The 15,814-nt window shown below is 46.9% G+C and overlaps 1 protein-coding gene across 8 annotated transcripts in view; it reads left to right on the top strand.

Annotated features, from left to right (window-relative positions):
- Positions 1-15,814, top strand: part of EXD3 (exonuclease 3'-5' domain containing 3) — a 251,278-nt gene that overhangs the window by 92,734 nt on the left and 142,730 nt on the right. For all 8 annotated transcript variants that reach the window (XR_005952833.1, XM_041406503.1, XM_041406504.1 and 5 more), the window contains 2 exons: positions 5,165-5,238; positions 6,428-6,466. Coding sequence is in view for 7 of the 8 variants with exons in the window: in XM_041406503.1 (XP_041262437.1) it covers positions 5,165-5,238; positions 6,428-6,466 (113 nt within the window). In the remaining variant the exon portion in view is untranslated. The remainder of the gene's footprint in view (positions 1-5,164; positions 5,239-6,427; positions 6,467-15,814) is intronic.

Genomic DNA, 15,814 nt, shown 5'->3' with positions numbered 1-15,814 from the left:
TTTTTTCTTCTCTTTGGGGCCTTGCACCAGACCCTTTTAGGTGCACCATTAGCTTTTACCCTGCAGAGGTTCCCATCATCAACCCAAGGTATGCAATTCTCTTTTCTTGGACTGAAAAGGGTTTTCTAACCACAAATTGTGGGCTTGTAACACCTGTCAGCAACATTATTGCATATTAATCTTCCTATCTTCAGACTGGTGTTCAAAAGTTAACAAGATAAACCTTTCAAATGCTCACTGGAAGAGAAGTGGATGTAATTAAACCCAGCATGTTCTTGTGAAAGCTGAGACATATGGGAATGATTTATTTAGAAATTAAAAGCTTCCCAGGAATTCATTAGTTTTCAGTAGTTTTCCCTCCTTGACAGTGTTGAGCATTCAGCTGGCTGTGTTGTCTTTGATGATCTATAAAGAAAAAAGAGTTGTTCCTCTTTCCTTATGAAAGCTCCACCAAGGGCATGATATAATGGTAGAGGTGAAATGATGTAACTATTCACATACAAAATCCTGATAAATAATAATAATAAAAAAAGAAAAATTTTAAAGAGGAGCATGTTTTGGGCTCAGGTGCACTCCATGGGATGCAGCGTGCTTCAACCTGATGATGCTTTCCAGATGTTGTAGCTGCTGATAATGGCCAGATCTTTCTGGTCCTCCATTCACTGGTGAGGAGAGTCCTCGGGATAAATACAGACCCTATTCCTTCCAGACAAATGTCCTTCCAGATAAAAGTCCTTCCAGCCCTTTCTCCCATGCAAACTGCAGTGTCTGCAGTGCAGGGCAAGTCCTTGCTCAAGAGGGCTGCCCACCTCTGCTGGTGTGAGAGGGGATGTGGGCACCTAGTTTGAACTTCAGCTAAAGCCAGTGCTGGGTGACTCCCACAGTCCCATACTGGACAGTAGGTGTTTATTTTTTACATCATACCATGAGCAGGAATTCACACATTGCTAAACCATGGCTGTCAGTCTCCTTTGAAGTGCTTTGGAAGGGGATGAATACCTGCAGAGGAATTGCTGCTTTAGTGCTGGGTGTGCTGGAACTGAATTGGGAAATGCTAGCAGCTGGAGTAATGTGGCTTTCTTTGTCTCCCCATCTCTCCCCTCTCTTTTGCTGAATTTCTGGGTGTTCTTTCTCCATTCTTTAGTAAAAGCAAGTCTGACTGGGAGGGAAAAGCACACAAAAAGAAAGCAGGCTGGGCAAAGTGTACAGATAAAAGAAGCCCTCATTTCTCGTTCTGAGCAGTTCCCCCAAACGCTGGTGGTGAGGCAGAGCTCACACTTGTCACCTCACCTGGGCTTGTCTGATGCTGTGGCTGCTTTCGGTCTCCTCCTCCCTGTGACTCCCACCCGCTGTGAGAGCCTGAGAGCAGCAGCAGGGAGGGAAGTGGCTTTGAAGGGCTGGAGGAGGATGGGGTTTCTGGGTATGAGAAGGCAAACTTGTGTGTGACTCGGTACTTGCAGTTCCAAATCGACTTGGAGATTTGACTGCTTGAGCTCACTCTTGCCCACTCGCAGTAAATCACACTGACTGCCAGACACAGCTGAGGCGTCCGTCAGCAACTGAGAACACTCCTGGGAACTGCCAGCCCTAAATTTCAGAGCCAGATAGGAGGTGGCCCAATTAAAAAAAGATCTCACACATCAGGGGAAAAAAAAACCCAAAACCAAACATAAAGCAATTCCCTTAGATTAGTCCTCCTGTTCTTTTCCAGAGCTGTATTTCAGTATTCCTGTTAACTCCCAAACAGGGCATGGGAAGTGCGATATTTTCCGCCAAGTCCCAAAGGTGTCCCAATAAACTGTGTGTGGATTTCATTTAATTACCCTTATTGGGGGAGGAAGAAGCTGGGCAGAAGTGGTGTGTGATTGAGGAAATTGAGGTTTATAGAGTCTTTCCTCACACCTGGGTCAGTGTGCTCTAGCTTAACGAGCCTGCAGTTTTTCCAAGCTAATTACTTAATAGTCTTTGGAGACCCTGTGAGATCGACTTTACAAATGCATGTTCCAGTCAAAACAGATCTCAGAGGTGAGGGAACAGCCCTGTCCCAGAGTTGGCATGGTTGAGTCTGTTCTCTGCTGTGGCTTGGCACAGCCAGGAGGACACAGAGAGAGCTCAGTGATGTTTTTCGTTGACAATTCCCAAGTCTGAGGTAGAAAGGATCCTGCTCGAAGAAGTGTAACAGCCTCATCTGTTGGATTTAGTGCCTCCGTGCCAACGAGGGAGATCCAAGTGGAGGGACAGAGGGTAGAGGGGGGTACCCGAGAGCCCCGGTACCGGGAGGGCTGTGCTGGGACAGTGACAGACCAGCACCTCCGGTTCTGAGCGCTGCGAGCGTTTGCCGCTGGCTTCCAGAGGTTTTTTAACATGATCCAGGAGGAATGTTTCCCTCGCTTGAGCACCCAGTTGTCCGTTTGGTTTAACGTGGGATTTCCGTCCGTGTGACCGCCCCTGCCCGGCCCCGCGCTGCCGGGAGCGCCGCGCTGCGGGGCAGCAGAGGGCAGGAGAGGGCTGTGCACGGCCACATCTGCACAGGTGAGCCACAGCTGGCTCTGCACGGCCACATCTGCACAGGTGAGCCACAGCTGGCTCTGCACGGCCACATCTGCACAGGTGAGCCACAGCTGGCCACACATCCTCAGGGCTTGAAGAGCTGCCAGCCCATGTCCAGGCAGTCACCAGTGAGAGCCCCAGCTGAGGCCTGGGACTCCTCACCAGGCAGAAGGTGCTCTGATAGAAACAAGGGAATGACTTGTACAACTTGACATTAATGCCTTTGGAGGGAGAGCAGGAGGTTATTCCCCTTTTTTGCTCCTGACTTCCATGGTGATTTTCCTCCAGAGTGTTTTATCTCAGGTGTTAAATACCACCACAGCTCTCCATTCTGTTGTCTCTCAACAAGTTACCCTTCACCCTCATATTTTTCATAGAATCCCCAACTGGTTTGGTTGGAAGGGACCTCAAAGCCCATCCCATTCCACCCCTGCCATGGCAGGGACACCTCCCACTGTCCCAGGCTGCTCCAAGCCCTGTCCAGCCTGGCCTTGGGCACTGCCAGGGATCCAGGGGCAGCCACAGCTGCTCTGGGCACCCTGTGCCAGGGCCTGCCCACCCTCCCAGGGAACAATTCCTAATTCCCAGTATCCCATCCAGCCCTGCCCTCTGGCAGGGGGAAGCCATTCCCTGTGTCCTGTCCCTCCATCCTTGTCCCCAGCCCCTCTCCAGCTCTCCTGGAGCCCCTTCAGGCCCTGCAAGGGGCTCTGAGCTCTCCCTGGAGCCTTCTCCTCTCCAGGTGAGCACCCCCAGCTCTCCCAGCCTGGCTCCAGAGCAGAGGGGCTCCAGCCCCTGGAGCTGCGCCATGGCCTCCTCTGGACCCATTCCAACAGGAGCTGGGGCCCAGGGCTGGGGCAGCTCTGCAGGTGGGGTGTCCCCTGAGCACAGGGGCAGAATCCCCCCTGCCCTGCTGCCCACGTTGGGGATCAGCCCAGGGCAGGGGGTTTAGGGCTGGGGCAGGTCCAGCTCTCAACCACAGCACCAGGTCCTTCTCCCGGGCCTGTTCTCAGTCTGTTCTCTCTCCAACCTTTCTGTGTGTTTTTGATTCATCCTTCTCTGTTTTTTGTAATAAAATACAGAAACCCAGATTCAAACTCAGTTCCTCTGCTCCATCAGAATAAAATATATCACCAGTGCCTTTAAACATGTTTCCAGTCCATCCACGTTCCTCTGTTTTTTCCACAAGCATTCAACTCCCCCAGTTCTACCAGAGCCTGTGCTTTGGATATTTTCTTTAGAAGCTCAAAGAAAAAGCTGGATCTTTTGGGTGGCCTGGAGGGGTCATGCCATGGTTCTTTCTGAAGAGCTTTGAAAACTTTAAGTTAGGAGGTGGTGTTACTAATTTTTACGTTGATCTTACTTTCTTCAGAGAGTGTTCCTTTCCATGAGCTGATGAGTTTTCCTCAAGATATTGGGACAATATCCAGAAAGACCACCATATTTACTGGTGCAATATCCTTCGTGATAATTGCAGGGATTTCCTCAGATGCTTTGAGGGGAAGGATTTGTTGCCACACTGTGGAAGATTAACTTACAAATAACAGCTTTAAGCATTTCTGTTTGAGATGGAAATGTTCACATTCTGAGGTGATGTTTCAGGGCACTCTGAGGAGCTGCTGTAACCAGTGGCACATCAATCCACCCAGGCTCTGGTATCCAGAGATCACTCTTTGTTCTCCTGGGGTTTAGTTCTTGGGCATGCCCTGTGTGGGGCACACAAAGGGATGAGGAATCAGTTTCTTCCCGTGGGTGCTAATTCAAGGGAGGCCACAGATAATTTAATGTTCCTGTTCTCTGTGACTGTGACTGCTGGCCCTGCTCTCTCTGGCTCCCGGTGAGATGGTTTTGGCCCCATCTGAAAGCCCAAGGAAGGCTTTGGTGAAGCCTTTCCCTGTACAGGCAGCCCAGCATCCAGCAGGAACTGACAGATACCTGTGCTAATGCCACTTTGTCTTTTATCTCCAGCCTTTATCTCTCCTTGCACTGGATTTCAAAACAAGGTGCTGTGTGAAGATCTTGGGTTATGCAGTTGTAATGAGCCATATCTAATGAAGGTCACAGCAATAAAAATAATAACAACAACTGTGTCTTGCTAGCTCAGCAAAGCAGTGTTCCCCACCCTCTTTGTGTGGATGTGGAGCCTCTTTCATGGATCTGAGTTTTATCGGATAAACTTCAACCACACGTTTACATCCTGAGTGAGCTGTTCACAACTGCTTGAATGAATTAACAACACAGGTCCAATTAAACCCGAAAGAATGCAGCCTCTAGAGACTGAGGCGGTGCCCATGTGAGGATGCTGCCTAATTAAAGGTGTGAAGTCATTGACTGTGGAGCATATTGAACCAGAGAGTGGATCTTATCGCTCAGGGGTGGTGGAAGCAGAGATATCAGACCCAAGAATTAGCATTGCTAATCACGGATGAAAGTGTAAATAACAGTTTATACTTGAGATAAGCTGACAGTGTGTGAGTCTGTCCCTCATTGTTCCAAGGGTGAGGGCATCCTGCCTTCCACAAACCCAGTCTGACACTGGGGAAGGAAAAGTGTAATGTCTAGACAGTAAAACTTCCAGGAAATGCTCTGTACTTAAATGTCTTTTTCCTTCTTTCAGCTCTCTGCCCTAATGTCATAAATCAGCGGCACTTGAGAACCCTGAATTACCTCTTTTACAAGAGATTTGTTGAGGTACGTGCTGTGTTGTGTGTGGGGAATTTGGTTACATTTACATTTTTAATAACTTAATTGAGATAATCAAAGTGTATTAGTCGTTTATGATCAAGGGTTTTTTCCAAGTTTTGCTCCCAAGCCCTCCCAGTCCATCAGGGAAGCCTCTGATTGTCTTTGCTGCCTGCCAAACCCACTGCCAGAGGAGCTGGGGAGGATGGAGCACTTCAGCCTCCTGCATCTCAGAGCTTTAATGTTGGATGATGTCACTGTAGGGAGCTTGGTCATCCACAGAGGGAGCAGAGAGCATTTCTCCAGGTGTATTTGTTTAGCAGAGGGAATGGATTCGTGATCTGGTGTTCTGCTCTCTCTGGCCTTCCACTTCCTTTGTTTTGGAGAATTTGCTTGCTTTAAAGTATCCAAGCTGGCCAGTTATTTCCATTAAGGTACATTTGGCAGCTGTTTCTGGACACAATCCCTTTTTCTGAGAGTTCTTTGGTGCTCTCTGTTTACCATTCTCAGCTGTGTCTGAGCTCTGGTTAAATGTCTCCTTTATCTCACTAATATTTAAATGATATGCTTGGATATCTCAAAGCTGTTTTCTTTGAGGCTCTTGCTCCCTGTTTTCTCTTGTATCTTTCCATAAAAGTGACACTGACACTCCCTGTTTCCTCTGCCAGCTCTGGGGTGAGACTCATGGTGGGTCTCATGCAGTTCTTGGCAGAGTGGAGAGCAGGTCCCTTCTTGAGTTTCTCCCCAAGTTTGGCTCTGAACTGCATTAGAATGGGAATATTAACTTATCAGTTTCCTTTCCCAGACCTCATGATTCCAGAGGATTTTTCATTATTTGACTGTTGAGGAAAATTGTATTTTTATATTCTGAAGGCTCAGCCTTGCAGATGATCCCTGAGATCCCTGCCTTGGCTGGAGCCCTCAGGATGGCTCCCCATGGCTGGCTGGAGAGATGAGTTTGGGCACAAACTGCATAGGAATTTTTATGCTTCATGTGCTGTGGTGTAAGAGTTCCCTCATCCAAGCTGTGTTCTGCCATGCCCCAGCTGGAGACACTGAGGAGCTGAGGTGTCCTGTGTGTCCATGTTGCATTCCTTGGTCACAGGTGATGCCAGTGGGGACAATGAGGTGTTCTAGTTTGCTGTATGGAACATCCTCCCTTTCCTAAGATGGCTCAGCGGTGATTTTGTCTTTTCAGAAAACCATGACTGAGGAGAATTGGGCAGACCACATTCAGGTGAGTGTGGATTTCACAGGGTTGTTTGCTTGGAGGTTATTTGAAGATGTTTTAGTATATCTAGCTCTGGATGTTGTAGTTCTGCTATCACAGTTCTGCACTTTCTCAACACTTTGAAAGCAAATTGTATATGCAGGGAAGGGCAATGGAGAACACTTGTATTTTAACTCCTTTTACATCTTTGAAAATGCTTTCTTTTGGCTAGAGCCAAATAGAACATTTGGACAAAGCTCTCATGGATGCCCAGGGTGGGATTGTTGGGATGTCTGTGCAGGGCCAGGAGCTGCACTGGATGATCCTTGTGGGTCCCTTCCAGCTCAGGATATTCCATGGCTCTGTAATTCTGTGACTTAGATAAGATTATCAAATACATTCTTTTACTTTCCTGCACTTACTTGTAAGTGAACACTACAAGTATTTACATTAATTAATGACAAGGTAGGGGGAAAGGAGGCTGTACTCAGCAGCTAGCAAGGTGTGTGAGGGAACTGGGATAAATGTTAGATTCCCTGTGCATGTTCTGACCATTTTCAACAGGTGACTGATGTTGTGACCTCTCTGTCTTGTGCTACAGGACACAAGTTATTTTAACAGCACAAGGAGAAGGGAGTGGGGTTCGTTTTTCTTGGTGTATAAACAAGAGAGTTTAGGCAATCATGATATGATTTGTTTTGTTTAGTTTTGTTTTAATAGAAATTTCTTATATATGTATTAAAATTGTTGCTTTTGCTGGGCCTTCTATACTAGCTATTCTCGTTTCATGCAAGAAAGAGCCTATATTTATGTGAAAATAAATACTTGTACACACACACATTCACATGCATATTCAGTATTAACAACCTAATGAAATAGTTATCCCATAACAGACTTCATTTTGTGTTTTAAGAGTGAGTATAAAGTTCACTAGCCCTGTTGAAATCAGACTTTCATAATTTCTTGTTCCTGGTACTTCTACCTATATGAGACATTAATTTAAAATTCACTGTCCTTATCCTACAATAAATACAAATGTGACAATGAAAGAACATGGAATTCCATGGTGATAAGCCAGTATTGGTCATTTTGTGTCCATGATTTCCCTATGAAATTGCAGCCCCATGGTGAGTGTTTGCTCCTGTTCTGTAACTCCTCTCCGGCTGAATTCTGCAGCCGTTAGGGATTTCTGAAAATCCATCTGAAGGGTCAGCGTGGGCTCTGCATGGTAACAGGCCAGGCTGATGATCTGAGGGCTCAGGCACTGTCTGGACACACCAGCAAAGCAAGACAACTGTTGGGCTTTTCCATGCAGCTCCAGGGGCTAGACACTCTGATCCTTGTGGGTCTCTTCCACTCAGGAGATTCCATGATTCTCTCATGGGGATGTGCTTTGGTGTGTGTGGGGAAGGGGTCTCTGTTGATGGTGGAGAGCGGGATGAAGCTCCCAAGTCTCCCACTCTGGAGACAGGAGGTTCAGGGTATCTCTGGGAAGTGCATGTGTGGTACCTGGTAAGCCCTGAGAGCACAGAGCTGCATGCTGCACTAGGGCAGAGGGTTGTCTTGCTTTCCAAAGGATTGCAAACTCTGTATTTCCTGCTTGTTGCCAACTGGTGTATTTTTCACAACTGTGTAATTATCAGCCGAGTGGTGCTGAAACTTGCCTGTTATCAGCCTGACTCGGTGCTATCAGAGATCCCTGTCTCTGGCATCAGTTGAAAGTGATGGGAATCTGTACCTGTGCATCTGCAGGAAGCTGAAATAATAACCTGTGCAGGCTGGTGGCTGCTGCTGGCAGGAAAAGGAGGGAATAAAGGAATGATCTTTGAGCAAGCTTTGGTTTTCAGTACAAAAACTAACACTGTCCAGGACTTTATTTGTTTTGAAAGGTTGGGCTTTACAGGAGGGAATGGCTCAAAGTTCACTCAGAGCTTCATAGAATCACAGGATCCCAGACTGGTTTGGGTTGGGAGGAACCTAAAAGCCCATCCAGTGCCACCCCTGCCATGGCAGGGACACCTCCCACTGTCCCAGGCTGCTCCAAGCCCCATCCAGCCTGGCCTTGGACTCTTCCAGGGACCCAGGGGCAGCCACAGCTTCACAAAAGGTTAGAGCTTCACCTGTGACCTGGCATGTTCTACCAAAATAATTCCTTAGGCTCCTTACGGAGCTGAGGAGCCCTCACATTTGTGTTGTGTGCCCCATCCCTGTGTTCACCTGAGGCTCATATAGTGTTTGGATCTCCCAAGCTTTGCCTGGTCAGGCACTATTAAGGACTGGAGGCAGAGGATGAGATGCAATGTGACCTCTGGTCACCTGGAGGAATAGAAAAAGCTCCCAAAAGACTCCACAATGACAGACTCTCAGTCAGAATTATTGGATCATTTTTGGATGCTTTTTTTAATTTGAAGTTCAAAGAGGTTGGAAGTCTTCATGGGATTTTTTTCAATTTCAGTTTTTTCAAATTCTTTGCTGCAACCATAGAAAAAGACATAAATTATATTGATATGACTAGCTCTAGTGATTATATAGGTAAAGAAATCAGGATTTATAGAGATACTAGAACTCTGGTGAAGGTGGGACTGTCCTTGCTTGGAGCTTGCCATTGCAGGCCAGTGACATTTTGGGACTGGGATTTTCTTTTGTTCACCCTGGGCAGTACAAGTACAGATTTTTCCTGTTCCTGCTTTGTGGAATGAATCCCAGGTGTGATCCTGACTGCTTCTATAAACAGCAGAAACTCAGGAGTTAATTGTGGGGCCAATAAAACCTGTTTCCAGCCCTGTGGCAAACTGGTTTTGCCCCCTCTGCCTGCCAGCACTCAGTGGCTGAGCCAGTGTGTCCAGGCAGGGATCCAAAGAAGCATCCAAACTTCTTCATACCCTAAGAAGGCTGCCCTCATCCCCACTGGCTGCTGCAGGCCTGGTCAGCCAGGAGAGCTGCCCCTTGCAGCACCTTCTCCAAGAGGAGATGCCTGGAGGGCAGAGGGAGGGGAGGAGACTCTGTGCCCAGTGCCAGATGCTTGCTCTTCATTCCCTTCCTAAGGGATCCTGGGCTGCTGGAACCCAGGGCGTGCCTGTCCTCACAAGAAGGGGAACGTGGGGAGGATATTGAGGTAGACAAGCAAGAAAAAAGAGGCAGGGCATGAGGCTCCTGTCTGCTTTCTGTGTGCCCTTGTGGTGCAGTTTTGGCATGCTTTGTGTTTGTCCTGGCCTCAGCAGCTGCACAAAGAAGGTTGAGTTGGGCAGAGCAAGCCCAGCACAGCTGGTCTGTGGCTCTGCTCAGATGTGTTCAGGGTGGCCCTGCCAGAGACTGCAGGCCAGCAGCAAGAGGGGTTGTGGAGTGCAGGTGTTCCCCTGGACACTCTGTAGGACAAAAATCACTAAAAAACACGGAAGGAGTTTCTCCATAGAAGGAGCTTCTCCATGAAGGAGTTTTTCCATGCCAGGCTTTCAAAAAGTAAACACACATGGAACTGTGATATCAATGAGAAGCACAATAGGGGAGTGACTCTGGTGGCAGGTGTCACCTCTGGCAGGATTTAGGTGTCAGACTGTGTCTGAGACACTTGCAGGAGGTTGCCAGCATGACAAGGGCCCTGCCCAAGACACTTCCGTCTCAGAGGGCAGCTGGAGCACCAAGACATCTCAAATAACACCAGACACCTGTGTTTTGGTGATCTGAAATGTCCCAGTTTGACAGAGAACTTGGGTGTAGGATGGTTCTGCTGCCCTGCTCTCAGTGCTGTTTTCTCACTGGTGTTTTGGGGGTCTTGTAGTTAGGCCCTTCTAGAGTCAGCTGGGCTGATCAGTGCCAGATCAGTTAAAATGTTATCTCAAACATACCAAGAAGTTAAACCAAGAAATCTCCGTGTGTGTGTGTGTTTGGCCATTCCTGCAAGGAAACTCCTTCTCCTGTGGAGCAGAACTGGGTGACACTGCCCAGCACTGCAGCTGTTGCTGGGGACAGTGACTGGAAGCAGCACTGGGCAGGGTTCAAACCCAGTGGTTTATTTGGGACTGTCAGTGTTATAACCACTGTGAGGTGTCCAGGAAAGGGAATGGGTAGAAGTGGGATTTTCACTTTTTTTGACCTTAAGCAAAGGGGCTTTTTGCTGTTACATCCCAAACTGTTCTGTGCTAGTGTTTACACAGGGAAACTATTCCTTAACTTCTCAAAATTAAAACACCTGAAACTCTTCCAAATCTGGTGCTCAGAAAAGCACTGCTGTTTGGAAAGATGTCACTTGTTCTGTGAGTGCTCCTGGGGAGCAGGGGCCTCTTGTTCAGGATGAGAGGAAACAGCCTCAAAATGCACCAGAGAATGTCCAGATTAGATATTAGGGGGAAAAAAATCATGGAAAGGGCTGTAAAGCACTGAAACGGGCTGCCCAGGGCAGTGATGGGGTCACCATCCCTGGAAGTGTTCAAAAAATATGTGGAAGGGGCACTTGGGGACGTGTCTTGGTGGTGAATGTGGTTGGTGCTGGGTTGATGGTTGGACTTGATGATCTTAGAGGGCTTTTTCTACCTTAATCATTCCACAATTCTCTGATTCTGCACTGACTGGGACCACTCTGATCTTGCTGTGTGGTTTGAGAGGAGGGTGCAGGGATGCACATCCCAGAAGTGTGCCCTCATTTTCCTCAGGCCCCTATCCTGCAGCTCCTCAGTCTCTTCTGGTCTTGTGAGGATGCAGAGATGGGCTCTGGGGGCAGCTGTTTCCCGTGTTCTGCACAGGGAGAGCCTGCAGCTGATTTCTGTGCTCCTCCAGCTGGGACAGTGAGATAACTTATTTATTTTAAAATTTCTGACCATGAAAATCAAGCACTGTGCCAGCTCCTTTTCTGGGTGAGTAGGGGTCAGATGCTGGTAATTCCTAGGAAATGCAGAACTACAGTTCAAGGGTTATTATGCTGCTTACAGTCAATATCCAGAAATCTGCCCTTCTTTCTGTGTAATACATTGCAAAAACATTGACAATTCCTGGTACTTAATAGGTGTAAATTACCTTACACTGCAGCAAGAAGTTGATGTAATCTTATTTATTTGACTAATTAATTTCTAAATGGCAGTGGCTGATGCCAAGATTTTTTCTGTACAGAACCATTTTGACGTCAGTTAAAACACAGCTACCTCTGGAATAAAATGTAAAGCTGTTACACTCAAGAAGTGGATTTTTAAAGGGCTTTTAAAGGGTAGAATGCCATTTATTTTTTCAAAGGTTTTTTTTTGTGACCAGAACACCTGGCCAGGACTCTGGGGAGTCTTCAATAAGGACCAGGAGTCAAAGAGACCACTTTGCAAATACCTACATCCACTGTTCTTCCCTGAAACCCCTGAGTTGAGGGAAACTTTTCAATTGGTTTAAGTACAGCAACATCTCTGCAGTGTGAGGAACTGAATATCCACAGGGAATGAAGCACCGTGTGCTTTGTAGATGGGAGCGATGCTCTGGAAGTGATTAATACGTGACATGTCTCAGTATAAGGCTGCATACAAAATCCTCTTTCCCTCTGGTTGGAGTGAAGTGTTTATTCAGGGATGGGAGGGATTTCATCACTCCAGCATCAAACCCAGACTGGCTCTTTTCCTGGAAGGTGGAAACCCAAATGAGTTTAATCAGCCAAAGTGTGGAGTCTCCTGTTAGTACTCATGGACTTCTTTAGCAGGAACTCAAACCAATGGATGATTGTTTTGTTCCTTCTGGCCTTAGAAGTCTCAGGGAGGAATCATCAGCTGAAATAAATGTTCCTGGTCCCACCCGTGGTGCTGCATGTGGGGCTTGTGCCGGGGTGCTGAGCCACTGGAGCCCAGCAGCTCCCAGTATGGGGGTGGGTGTGAATATGCAGGAGCTGCTCCTGGGCTGGTTTTGCCTGCAGTCTGCCAGTTCAACCATCTGCAAAAGAATTGCATTTATCTTTCCACAGCTTTAAGCAGCTTCCTAGCAGCTGCCATTGCAGAAAAGAGAAGGTTTTATTTTTCTTTCCCTTTTCGCCTTTGAAGAACAGCTGGTGTTTACACCTGGGGTAGTGACAGGTTTCAGACCTGCTGTCTCTCTTGGGGGAATTGCTTTGTTTCGGGTCAGAACTGGCAGCGTTTCTTCCCCCAGTATCCACTTGTAGCTCCCATTTCTCCTTCTATTCCTCTCCCTGCATTTTGTCCCCTGTTCGGGGACTGGCAGGAGCTCAGTGGGGGTGACAGTGCTTTGACACTCATTCTGCTTTTTCCCTGTGCCATTTTCTTTGGATTCACTATTCTTGTTGGAGGTCTCTGGGGAGAGCACACAGCCACAACGTGGTTTAAAGAGAATATTAAACCATGGACAAACTGGAGTTTGTAGTAGGAGGAAAAGTGGGAGGCAAAATATTGATCTCCTTCCATTTTTCAGGCCAGTTTGTCATGGGGTCATATATTGATGGGAAGCTGAAACAACACCAGTTACTGGAAAGCAAAAGGATGACTGATAGGGCTGGAGGAGAGAACAGGCACGTCTGTGACCATCTCAGGAGCAGCATCCTGTAATTCCAGAAGCTGGATTCAATGATCCTTGTGATTCCCTTCCAGCTCAGGATATTCTGATTCCATGACTGTGATTCAGTTCTGCAGCTGTGTTCTGCTCTTGGGAGAGAACAAGCAAATGTGCACCTGTACTAATGAGGTTTGCCCTGCTGGGCTAAAAGAAATGGGAACTTTACACTGAACAAACCCCCAGCTGCTGTGGGAGAAGCACACAGGAAAAGCCAAACATGCAGCCTGGTCAGTGCCTCCCCAGCTAAGGAAGAGTCTGTCAAAGGATGACGTGTACAGTTAAATGTAAATACTTCTAACTACTCCCTGCATGGCTTAGGCTGTGTTAACTCTTTGTAAGACGTGGAAGGCTGGTGGGTCTACTGTAATTGTAGTAGTTTTATTTATAACAAATTCAGCCATTGCTAGATAAATAAATTGTGGTTAAGCACAAAGATGCTGATGAATTCTGGTGTAATATTACAGTAGGTACAAAGAAGCCAAAACAAACTGCCATAATTTGCTGTCCAATCTACCAAATTGTCAAAAATGTCCAAAATAATTCTAAAAGTCAGCTAAAATTTTTCTGGAGTGATGTAAGATGTGTTTGTTCAATAATTTTAGGAAATCAGCCCCCATTTACTGAAGTGTGGATCTACAGGCCCAAGCTGGGGATTGACAGAGCTGAGTGTCTGATTCTGCTTCAGGAAGGGATTGGCAAGGGATCCTTGGAAAGCGCAGGACTTCAGTCTTAAAGTTGATGGCCAAATAGCCTTAATGTGCAAACTAATTAAGTATTGGAGAGTGAAGAGAGGAAACTAGAGAGAACACACTGGGGAGGAAAAATCTCCTTTAAATTGTTTTGGTGTGTTAGAGATACATTCTGACCTTAGCCCCCTGCCACCAGCCAGGGCCAGCATGCTGCTAAGCACTGTAATTACATTTCTGTCACTAGCAGGCATTCACTCGCCAGCACAGCTTCATCAGAAGGAGATTTGGTATGGTATAAAGAAGAGCTAATTGGCTTATGGCTGTAGGTTGAGAGGTCAGTGTTAGATTAAGGAGTTAAGAGCATCAGTGAGCTGTTCAGCTCCACTGGGGTGTGCTGGGGGAGGTTTAGTTCTGCCAAGTGAGAAAAGCATCCTAGGAGTATGAAACTATACAGGAATGATGATCATGTAAAACCTTATAGGAATGTGTGGAACATACCAGGTCCTTTAAATCAACATCAGGAGTGGTGTCAGGATACCTGTTAGTGACTGCAAGCTGCAGCAAATACAGGGTAAAAGTCACATAATCCCAGACTGGTTTGAGTTGGAAGGGACTTTAAAAATTATCTTGTTCAAACCTCCTTGCCATGGGCAGGGACACCGTCCACTATCCCAGGGTGCTCCAAGTCCCATCCAACCTGGCCTTGGACACTTCCAGGGATCCAGGGGCAGCACAGGGAAAAATTTTCCCCTAATATCTAATAAAAATCTTCCTTCTGTCAGTTTAAAACTGTTCCCCCCTCACTACCTCTGTATAAAGTCACTCTGTCTTTTCTATAAGCTCCCTTCAGGTACCAAAAGGCCACAACAAGGTCTCCCCAGAGCCCTCTCTTCTACCAGCTGAACAACCCCAGCTCAAGTTTGTATTCCAGAGAGCAAAAATGAGGACAGGCTCACTTCAAACAGGCAAATCCTCATGTTCCTTTTGCTCCAGGACCAAGGGAGACCTGTCAAGAGCCCTGACACTGGCTTGTGCAGCCAAATGGGGAAAGGCAGGGGGGAAGATGGGACATGGAGCTTGCTTGCTTCCCAGGGTAGTACAGAAGGAGAGGATGGATTCACTGATAAAAACCAAAGCTGACAAGGGCTCTGCATGTACTCTGTTTGCAGGTGGGAGCCAGTTCTTATCTGCAGCTCCATGGCAGGAGCCCTGCAATTCCCTCACCCCACGGGAGCTGCTGTGAGCTGGGGCTGTGCAGGTGTGGGGGCTCTGTTTGCCCAGTGTCACTAAGTTTTCAGCCTTCACACACACACAGACCCTCTCTGCCCTTCTTACCCAGCCAGCAGTAAAACAATCCAGCCATTCAATAATCATCCAGATTATTTAAACCCTCTGTAATCGATCGGTCCCTGTCTGAGTGCTCACTGATAGATATTGGCTTCTAAAGCCTGTGCAAATCAGCTGCCTTGCACACAGATAATCAGGCTGCTGGCAGTTGATAGTTTGGCTGTATTCTACTTTTAGGCAAGATTAGTTCCCCAGTTCCCTGCCAAGAAGAGAACCACATAAACAGAGGATTGTTTAGAAACAAAAAAGTTCCTCTTGACGGAGAAGTCATGTAAATGGGAAGAAACAGGAAACTAATCTTCCCTTGTTCACTCTGAAAGAATGCATATCTCTGAGGAATGTTGTAATTATGGATTTAGGAAATCAGTCCAATTTGCCAGGGTGTGAATTTCAGAGTTCATTCAGTCAACCCTCTCAAGCATTTCTCCTTCAGAACAAAAACCACCAGGAGCTAAAGTGTAGCAAAAGAGATTAAAGTAGAGAAAACTCGACTGCCAAGCTTTGCTTTTGGGAAAGATCTTGCACAGATACTGATTATTGCTTTGGCTTTGAGCCATGGAGGTTTGGGCACGGCAAAATAAAAATCAGTGGTAACCTATGTTTGTCCCGTGGGCATCTCTTTTCCATACACTAATGATGGGAAGAGTTTGTGATCCTGAGCAACTATTTCCATTGTCAGGATTTTTGCTTATTTACTTTGAACGCTTTCCTAAATAGAAAAGAGGAGACTTTTTTCCTAAATAGAGCCTACGGATTCTCATGATGTATGTGACTGGGTGTGGGAACACTTACTGGAGTTGTTGGTGGG

The sequence above is a fragment of the Onychostruthus taczanowskii genome, unplaced genomic scaffold (genome assembly GCF_017590055.1).
Source record: "Onychostruthus taczanowskii isolate IOZ18803 unplaced genomic scaffold, ASM1759005v1 scaffold25, whole genome shotgun sequence".
Lineage (NCBI taxonomy): Eukaryota > Metazoa > Chordata > Aves > Passeriformes > Passeridae > Onychostruthus > Onychostruthus taczanowskii.
The sequence above is the reverse complement of the archived record's forward strand: the minus strand, read 5'-3'. Positions and strand labels throughout refer to the sequence as shown.